General features: G+C 29.0%; 1 protein-coding gene across 23 annotated transcripts in view; it reads right to left on the minus strand.

Annotated features, from left to right (window-relative positions):
- Positions 1–18,750, minus strand: part of LOC124955607 (patronin) — a 47,548-nt gene that overhangs the window by 4,602 nt on the left and 24,196 nt on the right. For 12 of the 23 annotated variants that reach the window (XR_007102914.1, XM_047510245.1, XM_047510255.1 and 9 more), the window contains 21 exons: positions 16,067–16,162; positions 11,916–12,131; positions 11,327–11,781; positions 11,120–11,235; positions 10,055–10,165; positions 8,089–8,170; positions 7,778–7,997; positions 7,109–7,619; positions 6,797–6,963; positions 5,874–5,885; positions 4,896–5,072; positions 3,595–3,728; positions 3,304–3,457; positions 3,045–3,240; positions 2,733–2,965; positions 2,472–2,646; positions 2,110–2,390; positions 1,687–1,983; positions 1,363–1,599; positions 1,059–1,236; positions 85–204 (listed from right to left, as the gene is read on the minus strand). Coding sequence is in view for 22 of the 23 variants with exons in the window: in XM_047510245.1 (XP_047366201.1) it covers positions 85–204; positions 1,059–1,236; positions 1,363–1,599; positions 1,687–1,983; positions 2,110–2,390; positions 2,472–2,646; positions 2,733–2,965; positions 3,045–3,240; positions 3,304–3,457; positions 3,595–3,728; positions 4,896–5,072; positions 5,874–5,885; positions 6,797–6,963; positions 7,109–7,619; positions 7,778–7,997; positions 8,089–8,170; positions 10,055–10,165; positions 11,120–11,235; positions 11,327–11,781; positions 11,916–12,131; positions 16,067–16,162 (4,168 nt within the window). In the remaining variant the exon portion in view is untranslated. Of the gene's footprint in view, positions 1–84; positions 205–1,058; positions 1,237–1,362; positions 1,600–1,686; positions 1,984–2,109; positions 2,391–2,471; positions 2,647–2,732; positions 2,966–3,044; positions 3,241–3,303; positions 3,458–3,594; positions 3,729–4,895; positions 5,073–5,873; positions 5,886–6,796; positions 6,964–7,108; positions 7,620–7,777; positions 7,998–8,088; positions 8,171–10,054; positions 10,166–11,119; positions 11,236–11,326; positions 11,782–11,915; positions 12,132–14,607; positions 14,792–16,066; positions 16,163–18,750 lie in introns of those variants that run through there. The other 11 variants (XM_047510260.1, XM_047510259.1, XM_047510256.1 and 8 more) reach the window with 6 other exon arrangements.

Here is an 18,750-nt window from a genome sequence, read left to right on the forward strand (position 1 = left end):
TGAAAAGTGCAATAGTTATATATTGAGAGATTTCTTTGGTGCTACTTATTTAGTTAATGGGAGTGGAGTGTGTGTAGTGCATACCCCTGAGGCTGCCGCCCCGATAAAGGGGGCCGGAACGTCGATCATCAAGGTGAGCAGCAGTAAGACTGTCCTGCGAGCCTCGGTAGTAGTCTCGCCTCATCGTTGGGGAAGTCAGCGACGCTATAGTAAGTGTGTTAGTGCACAACAATCAGCTAGAATTTTCTTTTGCTACTCTAGTTTCGCTTTTTGACAGTATATGTATATATGTATATATGTCATTTAGAAAAAAAAAAAAAAAAAAAAAAAAAAAAAAATAAAGATCTATACAATTGTGATTAATTATTTTACACGAATATCTAACGAATATCTAATGATATTATTACGCTATCAACTGTAGCGTAACGTGGTAGCACATATAAGAAAATTTGTAGCGTAGTGGACACGTGACTGGGTGATATTACTCGTGAGAATAATTATAATCAAAATACCACAAAAAAAAAAAAAAAAAAAAAAAAAAAAAGAGAAAACAAACAAACAAAAATACAAAATTGATCTTGCAAAAAGAAGAAAAGAAAAAAAGAAAAAAAAAAGAAAAAAAGAATCAAATATATCTTTTATTCGAATCTTCGCCATGCAAAGACTAAATATGCAACATTACAACATTAAGATATTGTTACTATCATTAGATTATTACAATGATGATATGGGTGAATTACACATGTTGCAACATTGATTATACTATATTATCAGAGATTCGAGTATGTATAAATTCATTAGGATACAAATTGGAAAGATATTTTTTTTTTATTAACAAATGATTCTATCAACAAATACATTCATTCTGACTATCTATGTATTTTATACATAATCTCATCTCCTCAAAAAAAAAAAAAAAAAAAAAAAAAAAAAAAAGAAAAAGGAAGGAAGAAAAAAAAAAAGAAGAAAAAAAGAAGAAAGAGAAAAAAAAGAACAACGAATGACTTGAAGAAACAATTAACTAAACAACCGTGATGCAGGTGTATAATCAAACCTACCTGTACTCAAATTAGAGGAAGAACCTTTCTTTCCACGACTAGGCGTAAGAGCTCCAGAATCCAATTCCGTACCAGCGTCTACGTGAATTGTCTTTGGTCGTGGACGCGTCGTTGCAGTCTTATTACGTAATTTGGTTGGTTTTATTGCATTCAACAATTCCTTGTCAATGACTTTTCCCTAAAGATTGAATAGGGATACGATGTAAAAAAAAAAAAAAAAGAAAGAATGAAAGAAGAAAAAAAAAACGTCAACAAAGTAATAATCATCATTATCAGCAAATATATAATTTAATTGAATGCTTACTTCTCTTTCAGCTTCCTCAATAGCTTTCTTAACTTTATATTGTTCTAAAATATTTGCTCTCCTCTGTCTTTCCTCTTCCTTCTTACGTGCTCTCTCTTCTGCTTTTAATTTCTCTTGTTCTCTACGTGCTTGAGCTTCGGCTTCCTTTCTTTCTTTCATTTCTTCTTGCTGTTGTCTTCTCTGTAGCGACAGTAACATTATACGTTCCTTCTTTCTTTCCATTTCGTCTAATGAATTCTAAAAATATTAGATATGTAATAATAAATTATCATCAATTATACATTTAACATTTTAATTATATATCATTTATAAACACAGACTCACTGGATCAGGATTTGTTAATTGTTTTCCAATAACTAAACCAGCACTACTAGATTGACGACCTTCCGTACTACTATCACGTTGCCTTTCTCTTTGACGTTCTCTATATATTTCATTTTGTAATTCTCTATCTCTTATTTCTTGTCTATGAAATTCTCTCTTTTCGGCTTGACGTTGCCTTTCTCTTTCAAAATCTCTCTGTGCTTCCAATAATTTTTGTCTTTCTGTGACACTAACAGGTGGTGATTCTGTACGTACCCCGAAATCTTCGTGTTCTATGTAAGAAGACACGTTTCTTTCCTACAAAATAATTATTGTATGTAATAACGAAGACATATATATATATATATATATTTTTTTTTTTTTCAATACTTGAGACAAATCAGGTTTTATCAATTTTTTAAAAAATATGTTTAGAATAATTACCTTCTTCGGAGATGTTCTTTTAACTCTAAGAGTTGGTTTTGGCTTCTTAGGCACATCGTTATCAAATGAAATGTAGAAACCCTTTTCACCGGCATCTGTAGGATCAAGCGGTGTAACTTCTGGGGTTCTCGAAGGAGATGGTGTTGCTTCTCTGAGGGATGGATGAGGTTGAAAAGAATTTCGTGATATCGAAGGCCTAGTTGGAGATGGTATCCTGTATGTTCGACTACCTGAAGTAATATGCAAACCACGTATACCTTCTACGACTTCATCGTCGTTCCCTAAAAATTATTATCTCGGATTAGAGATATATTAATTCAATTATTTTTTTGTTCAATTGATATATAAATATATGTATTAACCAATGAACGATATATTTTGTGGTTTCATATCATCAACAGGTGGAGCTGGAACAGGAGTATGTAAAGTTGCACATTGCCTTTTTTCAGTTGGACTTTCACATGTCATTGGAATATGATGTATAGTCGGCCTTTTAGATTCTGGACTTTCGCTCATTAACTGACTTATTCGATGAATCTATAATGCGTAAAATATATAAATAAATATAATTATTATTAGTTCTAATATTTTCTTTTATATTTCAACCAATAAAATAATCTTACGGCATTACGATGTTGTGGACTAGCAGTCGTTGATGCAGTTTGATTAAAAAGTGATGCAGACGTTGGATAAGTTGAAACAGGCTGATTCATTTGATTATTACAAAGACTATGATCTCCACCATTAAGATACCTTGGCTCTTGAGATGTTTCATGAAATACAAAACCTTTTTGTTGTGATGGATGAGTATTCCAACTTCTTGTATCTTGATATAAACGCATATCTTGTTGATAAGCTATAAATTATTGGAAATATTTCAATAAGATATTGAATAATAAAATGATAAGTAATATATGAATGACCAAGAGATTTACCAGTGGATTGTGGATTGAATCGTGAATCAATAGATTGTTGGTATCCAACATTCATTTCGTTAGCTAAATTTTGACTTGGCGGTGGTTGTCCCCATGTTCTCCTTTGTAATTGTGGTTGATCGTGCAAATAAAACTGTGACTGTTGAGAATCTTGTATTCTCGGATTTAATGTACTCATCGGAGGCATACCATAGGACTAAAAAATGAAAATATTTCAAATTAAGAAAAATAAAGAAATTTATCCAAAAAAATATCTTACTTGTATATGCTGCTGACTAAGGCTTTGCAATTGTTGCAATTGTTGTTGCATTTGTTGTTGATGCTGTGTCATTAAGTGCTGTTGTTGTATTTGATTTTGTTGATTAGCTAAACGTTGTATATCAGCTTGTATCTCACTGAGGCTGTTATTCATTCTATATTAAAAATATATGTTAATAATAATTACATTTTCATAAACATAATTGTAACATATAGGATTATATATATATATATAATTCAAATGTATATATATATATATATATATATATATATATATATATCAAATACTAACAGTGATATAGATTGATGATACTGTTCTAAATCCATGTTTTCTATGTCCGGAGTACGTCTTGTTTCAATAAATGGTGCGTTTCCATCCTGCTCCAACCATTTATGCTCTACATCTCGAACATCTTCGCTGATTTCCTGCATATATCATTATAATTTTATATAATTTCTTCGCGATATCATAGATAATTCTCTGAATAATCTATTATATAAAAGAATGAATTATTATTATTATATAATAAATTATATATATATATATATAAAATTACAATGTTTAATGTTGTAAATTCACTATAAAATATAATAAAAAATAACAAACTTGAAATATTACAAATTTACATTTAAGATCATTTATTGTATTGTATTCTTAAAAAAAAAAAAAAAGTTAAAGATCTGCTAAAATATATCACATTTATCAATTTATTTTTAATCAATATTTCATATTACTGTATAAAACACAACAATAATTATAACACAATTAAGTCTAAATATATAAATAAATAAATAATAAAATCAGTGATAAAATTTCTAGATTAAAAAGTGCCATTGTGGCATAAATTATATAAAAGCAAAGGATAGAAAATACAAAAAAGAATAGGAAAAAGAAAAAAAAAAAAGGAAAAAGAAATCATATACAGAACATTCATATGAACAACATACGCACACAACCCATAAGTTATCCTTTTGTTAATGTTAAAATAAAAATGCAAAAGAGTAAACAGAAAATAATCAATATCAATAAAAATATGCTTGTGAGTAGCATACAACATTTTTTCAAGAGTGTTTAGTACTGCATCATGCACTTCACAATTCATTTAATTTAAAAATGGTATAGGGGAAAAGGAGAATTGTTATAATATTCATAATTAAAATATATTTGTATTGTTTCGTTTTCCTCGAATACTCACTATTATTATCATCTAAAAGCATAAATAATTAATTCGATTGTTAAAAAAAAAAAAAAAAAAAAAAAAGAGGTGAACGTTCTCTACTAAGAAGTAATATAAAAAGCAATCATACGCCGCTTAAGAAACTTTTGGCTTAATTTTTTTTTTTTTGTTCCCTTTTTATTATTTTTAAATGATGACAATGAGAACTGTAATAATGAATTATTTTTTTATTCGATTCATTTACTATACTTATGCATAAGAAAAAATAAAAATACAATTGGATTGATATTTTGAAGCCATACAAAAGCACATATTAATTGTTTAAAGAAAAAAAAAAGAGAAAAAAAAAAATGTATTGCTGCATTACATTTTCCAAGTTCCTGCCTGGAGAGAAATCTTTTATGTAGTATCGTACCTTGAGAGAGAAGGGTCTCTGTGGTTTTTCTTGAGAGGGTTGTTGGGGTACAGGAATGGCCTCAGATACACTTGTTGGGGTCTCCCCCGAAGATGCAGAGGTTACTGGGGTGGGGGGACCAATTTCTTCCGGACTGTCCCCCCCAGATGTTGACGAGGAAGGAGACTTTACCTTACCCTGCAACCAGCCCAACCAGCGTGCCTTGTTAAGTACTCAGAGTCCGCCACCAACCACCGTACACCATGGAAGAGTGTGTCCATAACCAAATTTTACGTTCAAGCATTAAGAGCCAAAGCTTATTTAATAAAAGTTCTTGCAAATCATATATATATATATATTTTTTTTTTTTGTTTTTTTCTTTTTTATAGCTAATTTACTACATGTGCACAAACTCTCTAAATTTCCTTTGAAAAATATTTTATACATAGAAAAGGGCAATTAACACAATGCGATGGCTCCAACTAAAGATAAATTTAACACAATATATATATATGTATTAAAAAAAAAAAAAAATTTCATTTGTAAAATTCATAATAATTTTATCACGTTAATAGCATTTTTAATCTATATCATTGCAATATTTTTAAGCGCAAATGATTTATATTGTGTCAATAAATGTTTTATGTCGATATTTCTATTATAATTGACTAAGTATATAAATAAAATGCTTGACTTCATCTCTCTCAGTTATATATACATCAATAATAAATAATTCAAACATGCATACCAGCACCTTAAGGGGGAAAAAAAATAAAAAAAAATAAAATAAAATAAAACAATGCATATCTCACAAGTTCATATTTTTGTTTCAAATGTTTTACGTAGAAATTATTAATTAAAAAAATAATTCATAAAAGCAATAATACTAAAATAACAAAATAAATATAAATTTTAAACCTTACTATATATATATATAAAAAAAAAAAAAAAAAAAAAGAAAAAAAATAATAAGATCAATGTGCATCAATATGCACTCACCACCATGAACAGCTGAAAGATGAGAAAAAGAATAGTATTAAAAATAATATTATTATTAGTATCAATAATAATTATTTGACAAAAATGCAAAGAGAAATGGAAAAGAAATAAATCGTATTACTGAAGCAAATTATATGGAAGAAATATTAGATTGAAAATCTATAAAATATAAAGAGAATGAAATATAAATGAAATAATTAGTGAAAAAGATGTGCAGCTTTTTTACCTTAACCAAATAGTTATGTATATGCTCCAAGCTCATATTTTTTTGTTAATAAAAAAAATAAAAAATAAAAAAAAAAAAAAAAAAAAAAACATGTACTTCTAAATTGTACAATATACAATATGATTAAAAAAAAAAAAAAAAGGAAAAAGAAAAAAAAAATCTACAAACAGCATTAAAACTTAATGAATCATTCCATGTCAATCATTGTATTCTTCAAACTTTGAAATAATTCTTTGATTCATAATAATTATTAAATATTCATTGTTTGAAAATAGAATGATTGACGAATGATTTGACTGTGCTTATAATACTATATAATACATACACATATGTATGCGATAATGTTATAATATGCGATATGCACAACACAAATATAGGATGACAAAGTGACGAAGAAAAAGAAACACTAAACTTTTTTTTTAATTATATCTATATGCATTGATCTATACTAAACACCCGTGCCTAAATTTCGGAATGAATCATCGATTCATGTCTACGTATAATGTTCTGTTTCAAATAAATAAATTATATATAGTGTAGGATGTAATATGCAAATTTGTAGGAATCTATGATTACGAGGTTGAAAGAAATCATTAATAGTCATTTGTCTAAAAAATTGAAACGATCGTGATTAAATTAAAAACATAATGTTATCGATGAATTTAAAAATTAATCAAATATCATTATAATAATATACCTTTGTAACCGCTTGTAGAAAAGCAGCTTTTCCAACTTTTTGTCGTTGCTTCGACATAACGACTTCCATTCTTCTTTTTTCATTTTCAATATGACGACGTTTTTCTTCTAACTTTAATCTAATATTATTTAACTGCGAGGCCATTACAGTGTTACCACCATTTTCGTCTAATTACAAAAAGAAAAAAAGAAGAAGAAGAAAAAAAAAAAAAAAAAAAAAAAAAAATAAAGGAAAGAAAAATAACAGGAGAAAAAAATTAATTTTTATACTTATATAAAACAATATACGTGTTATATTACAACAAAATCTTACCGATTGACTGATGTTCTATCTGTTGAGAATGTTGCGTACTTTGTTGTTGCCATGTTGTCGTATTTGGTAATGTCGCAAATGTAGTCTTTTTCTCTGCAATTCCATTTCCATTACTTTGACCATACTTTTTACTCGATACATTAGATTTTGTAGAGTTATCATCTCTTTCTTGATCAGTATAAGTGAGATTGATCCCCTTTTCCATACTCTGTTTACTGAGGTTTGAAAAACTTGATAATTTAGTTGTATTACCATCGTTATTATCATTTTCACTGGAATGTAAAATGCTCTTGAGTGCAACATTATCCAAGCTAGAATTTGATGCTTGTCTTCTCAACCTGGATGGTTCTTCATTGTTATAACCATTATCAGCGAGTATATGTTGAACACCACTTCCATAAACATCCTGAACGCTTGAACGTGCAGGAAGAGTTGGTTCGGCGGTACTTCTTTTACCAGTATACACTCCTACTTCCTTATCCGGATTTCTACCAAAGTTATGTAAATTATCCTGCGTAAAAAATCTTCCATAGTGTAATCCGTATTTTTTTTTTCTTTTCTTTTCTTTTTTTTCTGTCTTTCTTTTTACTCTTTCTTTCTTTTTTTTTTTTTTTATCTTTTTTTTTTTCTTTTTCTAAAATCCAAAATTATTAGAGCCAAGAAGCTTACCTGAGATCCACCAAAATTTTCAATAGTTAATTGAGAATCATCAGTAACACTATTACGTCTAGATCGACGGCCGGCATAAGAAGTTCTTCTTTGATCTTCCCAATTACTTGGTCGTCCAGCTGCTTCCGCTCTACCAATAGTTTTTTCATCAGCCACAGAGCTCAAAGTAGGAATACCTTTTCCACGATGTACTATGAAACTTTCCTCGCTACCGGCCCTTCTGTAATAATCAATTATTTATACGAATAAATAAAAGAAATGAATGATCCTTGAGATTTCACAAAAGTTCATCGTTTTTATTGCGCGCGTACCTATCGTCATAAGAATGGCTCTCGGCAGTTTGTTGCAAAGATTGTGACTTCTTTACAGTACTGGATGGCACGCTTTTTGCAACTAGAAAAAAACAATTGAAAAGGACGATTTTATGATGCGTGTTATTTATAATAAGAGATAACATACGAAATCCCAAATATATCTAAATACATAAGAAAAATAACAAAAAGGGAAAAAGAAATAAGATGAATATAATAAATCAATTCTGTATATATACGCATATATATATATATATACACATATATATCATATTATTTAAGCTAAAATGTATGAAATTTGGATGGCTAACTTAAAAGAGAATAAACACCACTCAATATTAAATTCTAACGATATTAAAAGGCAAAAGATATAATGGGAGAAGAATCATGATCCCTTAAAGCAGAAAAAATAGAAACCTATGCGAAAGTGAACAATTGAAAAATCATCGTAGAAAATAAAAGCTTATATCATACAATTATAATGTAGATGTTTATATAAAATTATAATGTAATTAATAACTACAATCTAATAACTAGCAAATACTGGATCATTATTCTAATGTATTCACGATTCTGAAAATAAATCAAATTAAAATAAGGAAAAAGGAATGTGAGATGATTAAAAATGATATATATATATATATATATATATATATATATATATATATATATATATATATATACACATACATACATATATATATATATTGCTTATATATAATATAGGTTGCTTATATATAATATATATATATACATATACATATATATAAAATCATAAGTAACACATATACATATACACAATATACATCGCAAAACAAACATACTAACTGAATATGGAGTAGATTATCATTATTATCATTATCATTATTATTATTATTATTATTATTATTATTATTATTATCATTATTATTATTATTATTATTGTTATTATTATTATTATTATTATTATTATTGTTATTATTATTATTATTATTTTAATGAATCTCCTAAATTTCCTCCACTTCTGGGCGCTATGTTATATATATATATAATATAATAGTAGACGTCTCTCAACCTCATGCAAAATAAATAGAATTCGAAGCGAATGCAAGCAGCAGCCATTGCCGCACATATAGAAATATGTTCATCGCGGGACATATATGTTATTTACATGCAATCATGTTGAAGGGGATTGCTACACTTTATGACAATGATCAGATGTTATGCACATAGTTATGGATTAGTAACAAGCAGTGCGCTCCTAATACCTGTACTTATGTACAGATATAATAAGATACTATAGATATAAATGCTTGAGATATATATACGTTTTTTTTTTTTTTTCAATGCAAAACGCATTTGTATGACTGACGAAAATAAACGAATTCTATTCACATTAGACGGGAATTTATTCACTCGTATCATCATAGATTTCCCTAATATGTGTGTGTCAAGACGTTTTTGTAACATCGACGAAAGCGTATATTAATCAGCAAAAGTGCTTCAAACACACAAATATAAATATATACATATATATATATATATATATATTAAATGTCTATTTTATGTACAATAAAATTCAGTCATAGCAGAAAAGCAATATATTATATAGATATAGATATAGATATACATATTATATATATATATATATATTTATTTATTTATTTTGTTGTTGTTGTTGTTGTTGTTGTGTTGTGCTCGACAAAGACAAGCTATATATATATATATACCGATCTGATCCACATTGAAAAATATACTAATGACAAGTGAACGTGAGAAATATACATTGTATAAATATTAGAACGACGTAAAGGTATTATTATAACGTGGACGTGTGTGATAAAAAGGGAGAAATTCTTCCGATATAATCTTGGATCCCTTAATATTTTCTCATATATATATATGTGAAAACATGTCAGTCTGCGAAACGCGATTCACAAGAGAAGAGACCACCTAGTTGATGATTGGTTTGGTAACGTGTGGGTACCTGTGAAGCCTGGCGCGGATACGGAGAGGTTGCTTCTCAGATCAGGTATCGGAGCTATAGACTGTGGTAGACTTCTTTTATGAGCTACGCCATGACTATTGCGCGGGCACGCTGCACAGATTTGCCCGTCACCCGCACACACACAGTATTGGTTCATTGGCAACCGGAAGTTGACGAAAGAAGAAGGCGAGGAGGATAGCGTTGTTGTCAAGCATCAAGAAGATTATGCCATAGAAATATATGGAAATACGAGTATGTATTACAGTTGTATATTAAGTACTATTGTGAAGGACTTGATTTTTTTTTCCCCTTCTTTTCTTTCTCTCTTTCTTTTTTTCTTTTTTCATATATATATATATATATCTTCTTTTTTTCATTTACATTTTCTCTCTCTTTCTCCCTCCCTCTCTCTCTTTCTCTTTTCTGTTTACAAAGTACCAAATTAATTAAATAGATACACATTAGTCATTGCTGAGGATCTGGTTCTCGAGGCTGGGACGAGTGTGTGTATTGACACTGATAAAAAGCGTGATACCAATCCAATTGCAGGCAATTCTTCTCTCTCAAAGTTTATATATATATATATATATATATATATATATATATATATATGCATGTATTTATGTATGTATGCATATTTATATATACATGTATACGCGCACACGTACATATATATATATATATATACACACATAGATTATGTATTATTATTATTATTGTTTTATTAATATTAATATTAATAATATTATTATTATTATTAGAGATAAAAAATGACGTTTATAGAATGTAAGTATTGCCTGCAATAGCAATGGAATTCCATGGAAAAGAAAAGTATAATAACACAAATTATAGAACGGGTAAGTCCGATATAATATGTATGCCAGCCTTCACCAAAAAATTTTAACAATTAATTCCACCACCAAGAGATATACACTGGGGCTGATTTAACCCCATAGTGCTGTATCAATATAGGGGTAGGCTGTCAACATGATCGAACGAATCTTTCCAAATAGGAAGTATATCCATAGGGAAATCATGTACGATTATTCATTGAACGTCACGTACCATCCAAGAATTGCATTGCCCTTTCCTCGCCAGGATATCGTACACATTTAGCCGGATGAATTTCCAAAACGTTGTACATGTCCGCCAGAAAGACGACCAAATTTGGCTTCATGGATCTGTCAAATGATATTTAAAAAAAAAAATATATATATATATACATATATTTTTGTTAGTTTATTTATAAAATACATTTTAAAAGTAACTTACCCTCTCATATACGTAACATCTTCAGGCTGCATATGGAAAATAGAGTAGGGTAAGCATCTGATACAAAATGTATGCACCAATGAAAGATTGTGCAAGGCATCAGCAACAGAAGGTCTTTTAGACACCCTGATGTCCATCCAATTCAATTCGCCAGGACAATAAAAGGCAACGACGGCTGCGAGTCCAACGCCATCGCAAAGAGATTGGAAATCTTTAGCTGCTGGCAGTTCTGATAATCTTGTCTTATCACCGGCACCTTCCTCTGTTTGAATTTTTGCGATTAGAGCGTGCGAAGCGTGGGTTATCCAAAGTAAAAGTCCTTTCTCGTGATCATTTGGTACTTCTACGTTGGCTTGGGGATCGAATCTACGTATTGCCGAGACAACACGATCACCAGTTACCACTTCTTTCGCGTATAAGGCCATCAAGCCTTCTATCACAGCCATATGCGCAGACTATAATTGTAACAAAAATAAACTATATAGTAATATTATGGAACAATAATAAATAATAATTATTTAATAATTATTCAATAATAATAATAAATTATATTATTATTATTATTGATAATATCATATTATTTCTTTACCATTTTAATTGGTGAATTTTGAATGAGAATCGTTTCGGTGAGCTGAGTATTGTTAGATTCGGCAACGTTCACGCCCTTTCTTGCAAGTGCTTGCAATATACCGCAATGATTCTGATTGTGATAATTGGGATCAGAATAAATGTTCGCCAAAGCGAGACAATAGAGTTCTGCATTAGAGAGTGCATGGACGATTTGTGGTTTCAAATGTTCTTGATCCTGAAAAAAAAAAAAAAAAAAGAAAAAAAAAAAAGAAAAGTTAAATATTAATATCCAAAAAGAGATAGACATAGAGATAGATAGAAAAAGAGAGAGAAAAAAAGAGAGAAAGAGAATAAAATTCAAACGTAAAATAGAAAAAAAAAAAAAAAAAAAAAAAAAAAAAAAGAAGATGACGATGGGTTGACTCTGATAATTCTCATTCCAGAAATTCCCATGAACGGAATTGCAAGATGAAGAAAGTGAAAATACAAAATCTGCGCTGAACTATCGATCCGTATACCGCACACGGTCTCCCTGTGACTGAATGAAACACAATACTGCAGGATTCATCGACACGACACGACAAGACACCCTGTACGACCACAGCGTAAAAAGGGGAACATCTGAGGAGAACAGACATCGTGACCGAAGAATAAATATTAACTGGAGACCGTAATATCCGGCCTGAAAATAAAAGACAAAATTCGATGAAAAAATTCGACGAAAAATTCTTCTTCTACTCATGAAACGGAAATACATTATACTCTTACGAAATATCTCTAGAATATGTTTTTATTCTCTCACAAATGATAATAATAAATTATATTTATCCATTTGAAATTTATATATATATATATATATATATATATATAAATATCAAATGATTTTATCGAATCACATCTTCATTAGATCGTTTACGATCTATATAGATTCATTCTTGTATCCGATATTGTAAGTAATTATATTATATCTAATAATTATGTGACGAAAATAATTAATATCTCGAGAATATGCGATTATTTTGAAATCTGTCGAACGATTTGTGTAATAAATTGTTATTTATCATCGAAATTTATATATATATATATATATATAGATCGCAACGATCTTATCGTGTCCATATTCAATGACATTTTTATAAATTCATAATCTACATAATTCAATATTGTACATAATTGAACCAATACATACAATTTCTCAAGTGTCATATCACATTCTCTATGATCAACACAAAATGTTTCCATTAATAAGACAAAAATAAAAGAAAACCAGTAGTGCAGTTAAAAAAAAAAAAGAAAAAAAAAAAAAAATAAAAAAAATGAAAAAGAAAAAGAGAAAAAAGTTCTAGTGCAATCACGAGAATAAATAAAGATAAATAATGCGAATCTTTACCTTCCATTGCCCAGCACCAAGGTAAAAGAAAGAGAGAGAGAGAGAGAGAGAGAGAAAATGTGCAAGAAATAATTAACGTATTCCCTTTGATCTACGATGAATTTAAAATGAGGAGAATTTACATTCCAATCGATTCGTTTTCTATCTATGTATATAAAATTTCTCTGGTGCAAAGTCTGGGGTACAGAGAAACGATGAACAAAAAAAAAAGAAGAAATAGAGAGAGAAAGAAGGAGAGAGAGAGAGAGAGAGAGAGAGAGAGAGAAGAGAAATAGTCAGAAGACGATCAATTATCGGACGATGCTCGGCTCTCTTTCTCGCAGGTGAATGAGAAAGAGAGAGAGAGAGAAAGGGGGAAGGAAAGATAGCTGCAATGTGATAACGACCTCCTGGAGATCAGCAAGGATCCTCTTACCTCTCTCTTAAGAGTCGAACTATAATCATCAACGCATTAGAACTTTACCTCTTGCGAAGCAATCGAAACAATAGAAGGAAGAATGTTACATTGTTTTGAAACTTTTTCTCGATTTATTATAGCACGATAAAAAAAAAAAAAAAAGAAAAGAAAAAAAAAATATATATATATATATATAAAACTTTATTTACCAATAAAAAATAAAAGGAAAAAAAAAAGGGGGAGGAAAATAAAACCCACAGGATGTATACAGGGTGTCCGTAAATGATCTTAACGATCATATGTATTATAATTATTCTTCATTGGATAGTTTCAATGAAAACACGAATTTATAAATCAATAAATAAATGCATGAGATTTCTAACGATAAAGAAAAAAAATTAATTCTCTCTCTCTCTCTCTCTCTCTCTCTCTCTCTCTCTCTCTCTCTCTCTCTCTCACACACATACACACACATGCGCACGTTAATTTCACTCGGTTGAAATAATTATTAAATTACTGAAATATAAAGGGATAAATCCATTTATTTATGAATAATCCGTATAATTTGTGTACACCCTATAGACAATAGGAGAATTGAGAATTGATGTTCCATGAAGTTCAGAGAGTCGATTCTTCGTGGGAGAGTTTGAACTTTCATTTGAGAAAGATTCTAAAGAAGTGAAGATATTTTCGAGAAACGAAATACAATCTTCAAGTAATTAGGGAAATAATTAATGGTAAGGAAATGATGAGGTTGATTTCGAAACTTCAATATTTCAGTAATACGGAATGAAAGAGAAAGAGAGAAGGGGGAGGGAGGAAGGAAGGGAGAGAGAGCGAGAGCGAGAGAGAGCGAGAGAGAGAGAGAAAGAGAGAGAGAGAGAAGAAAGTGCAATAATACATTTCTAAATAAATACTTCTGACCTTAAGACAACGGGACGATGATAAATCCAGTAAATACAACATATTAGACGTGTAACACTATGTATGACAAGTATATATGAATGAATAATATATGTGTATTATATACAAGCCAATGATTATGAAAGTGATCCAAAGTCGAATATTTTTATTTCTTTTTTTTCTCTTTTTTTTTTCTTTTTCCTATTCTTCTTTTTGTGATATTTTTAACGTTTTTGACACGAATTAATGAAAAATTATTTTTCTATTATAACGACAATTAGAAAATAATTAATTATATTTATTAATTAATTATTTGACGAAAAATAATTCTTTTAATAATTCTTTTAACGTAATAAAAAAAAAAAAAAAAAAAAAAAAACTTTTTTAATAATAACACATTTGCATACGATTATTTTTTTTACAATCTGTTTAATGTCTCACAAATGATTTGCAATTAAATCACATTAATAATCATCGGTCGTCTATATAAGTCGTTCAATGAAAATAAGAAAATAAAAAGAAAGAAAAAAGAAAAATAAATTTCCTATAATATCCGATAAATTTTGATAAGTTTTAACTCGAAATAATAATAATAAAAACTGTGAATACGAGTCGACGTTTTACGTTTCACTATTAACACGATAGAAAAGACAATGGAATATATAAGACGATCGAAGAGTAATACGATTGAGATTTAATTGGATCAACGATCAGAAATGGTGGACTCACGCGCACGCGCATGTGTATATATATATATATATATATATATATATATATATATATATATATATATATATATATATGCAGCCAATGTTTCTAGAATCTATTTTCTAAAAAAAAAAAAAAAAAAAAAAAAAATTAAAAGAATCTTATACTCTGAATTATGAGCAAAATAAGATATCTCAAATTGACCAAATTTTCATTTTAATTTTTAATTTTTAATTTTTTGTTTCTTTTCATCCCGAATAACTTGTTAAAATTTGATCTCTCTATTATTAAACAGAATAACGTAGAAACGCGCGCGTAAATATAAACAAAAGAAATTCAATTAATTTAATGTAGTTAAATTTAATCCGATGTTGAGATAACTTAAAAAAAGTTTTTATCAAAGAAAAAAAAGGAAAAAAAAAAGAAAAAAAAAACAAAAGGTAAACGATCGATTTAACACTTTTTAACTATTATATGTATAGAGAGAGAGGGATGAGGGAAGAGAGAGAGAGAGAGAGAGAGAGTTAGTCGATAAAAATAACTTTTTACAAAAAACCGATTACGAAGAGATTTACAAACAAATGATCAACCATTTGGAATAGTTAAAATAACAATCTCTAAATCGAAAATAAACTCCTCGAAGTATATTGTTTAAAGTGAGTAAAATATAAAAAGGAAGAAAAAAGAAGAGAGAGAGAGAGAGAAAAAAAAAAGAAGAGAAGAGAAAAGAAAAGAAAAGAAAAGAAAAGAAAAGAAAAAAGATATCGTTTACCTCGTGATCACGATAATACGGCTCGCGAAGGTTGTCTGGTACTCGATTGTTGTATGCCTTCGATAGGAGCCATTTCACGGAGGCACGTTGTTTAGCCTGAAATATATACATACATACATATATATATATATATATAGATATATAGATATATATACACATATAAAAATAAAAACTATGTTAATTAAAGCATGTATGTATGTGTATATGTATGTTCATATATTATCATATAGAATATAAATAGTATTATATATAGAACATATAATTAATAACTAAAAGAATATCCAAGTATTTTATCATCACATACATACATACCTACATACATATATATATATATATATATATATATATATATATATACAAATTGATAAATAATAGTAACTTTGTTATCAAGAACCACTTTTGTTATCTCTTCATTACACCCTATCACATATTCCCTTCGTGTCTTTTAACGCATATACTATAAGAGAAAGAGATAAGAAGCTCTCTCTATCGTGCCACTCGAGACAGACTTTTTCGTATCTCCCCTTACTCCTCCCACTATGGACCAAAAGGATGCTGCGAGAATTTATCGAAAGAGAAAGGGACTAACTACAGGACGGATCAAAAGTCCCTAAACGATATTAAAATATCAATTATTTTATTCTTTCTTTTTTTTTTTTTTACGATTTTGATCAATCTCTTGTAATTTTACAATCGGGCGGGAGGGGGAGGGAGGGGAGAGAAAATAAAGAAGAAATTAGTCCTAAAAAATGTTTCGAAAATGAAGATGAAAAAAAAAATATATATATATATATAGAGCAATTGATTATTAAAATTTGATTAGGAACTTTTGATCCTGTATTGTAATTTCGTGTGTCCGTACAAAATATATATATATATATTTTTTTAACAGGTAAGTATTTCGTTAATAAAATTGCAATTTGACGTTTTCGAATTGATTAGAAATAAATTCTAATCCGGAGATAATTAATTAATTAATTTTTTTTTTTTTTTTTATCATTACTTTCGACGAATTTCTTATGGTTTATAGAAAAGTTTTCATTATTGGTGGATACAGTTTATTGTGAAGAATAGTAGAAAAGAGACTCTGGGGATCTCTAATGCTTTAAAAGAGGTCAGCGAAGTCCCAACAATCATTGTTATCGAGCAACGCTTGTTCGCTAGCCATTAAACGTCGTCATCCTTCAAAATATATAGCCCTGAATGAAGGGAAAAGCTTCCTATTTCTACGGTAATACTTCCACCCACCATTTACCAACTTTCTTTCGAGAATGAAGAACTTCTTTCATTCTACCGCGTCGTCGCTTACATTCCAGACACGTGAGCAATACTTTTAATTGAATTCGTGAGAAACATGTATCCTTCCTTTGATTAAAAGTTTCAATATATTCATACTTCGTAATAGTATTTCTTTTTATATAATTTATGTAGAATATGTTATATTGTAATATATAATTAAATTTATATGTAACTATCATATGTAACAATAACAGATATTATTATTATTATTTTTTTTTCTTTTTATGTAATAATTATATACCTAATAATTTATATATATATATATATATATATATATATATTACGTTATTAATTTATATATTATATGTTACATTATATATATATATATACATATTATATTTAATAATTTTATATGTAATAATTCCTAAGTAAAAAATAAAAATTGTTCCTTAACAATTTATATTTTTATTTGGAGCATTTGATTCAGGAAAGAGAAGGAAGAAAAAAGAGGAAAAAAAAGAGAGGAAAAAGAAAAAAAAGAAATTCATCTTCCCTTTTCTCGTTCGTAATACAAAGCCATTCGGATTTCGAGGAAACTCGAGATCCGAGGATATATACAATAAAACGCGATTTACAGTCTCCCCAGAGAATAGAAGATTGCAACGGAAAGGAGATGTTCCTTCTCGCCTTTCTTCGAAGACAGAGTCTGAGATATTCTCAATGGCCCCCTTTATCGACTCCTTGGGATAAAGAAAGAAATCTGCCGAGATTCTTCGAAAAATATCTCGAGATATACAGAGTTCGGCTCGTTAAAAATATCTAATTTTACAGAATGCAAAAAAAAAAATATAAGAGCGGCGATAAAAGTTACTAGATGATTTGCAAAAAAAAAAAAAAAAAAAAAATCGATCACTTTTTCTTTCGACATCTTTTTAAGGACTAATGTCTCTTTTTTTTTTTCCCCCTTTCCTTTCCAAATTATTAAAACTACAAATCTATAAACTCTTTATTTTTACGATCTGAAAAACAATTATTGCTTCGAATTTATTTATTTTCTTTCTTTTTTCTTCTTTAATATCGACTGAAGAGTGACGCGCCCCCATTTATACGGATTAAAAAAAAAAAAAAAAAAAAAAATAAAGAAATATACATAACATACATAGAGATACGATGTTACATATCCTTTTAAAGTAATTAGGCTCGTTTAGATATTACGGTTTTAATATAAAAACACGTGGAAAAATCTATGTCGTACACGCTTTAAGAAAATTGTCCCGCATGATGTTAGGAAGAAGCGCGTTTAAGCGTCGCACGCGGAATGCAACGCACGTGCGCACGTCCAAGCCGCAAGCAGCGGTGCTTTTATATACGCGTGGCTTCTTGTCTATAAAAAGATGCCAGGTCATAGCTTAAACAGAGTCTATGTATGTATGTATGTGTGTATG

The sequence above is a fragment of the Vespa velutina genome, chromosome 19 (assembly GCF_912470025.1).
Source record: "Vespa velutina chromosome 19, iVesVel2.1, whole genome shotgun sequence".
Lineage (NCBI taxonomy): Eukaryota > Metazoa > Arthropoda > Insecta > Hymenoptera > Vespidae > Vespa > Vespa velutina.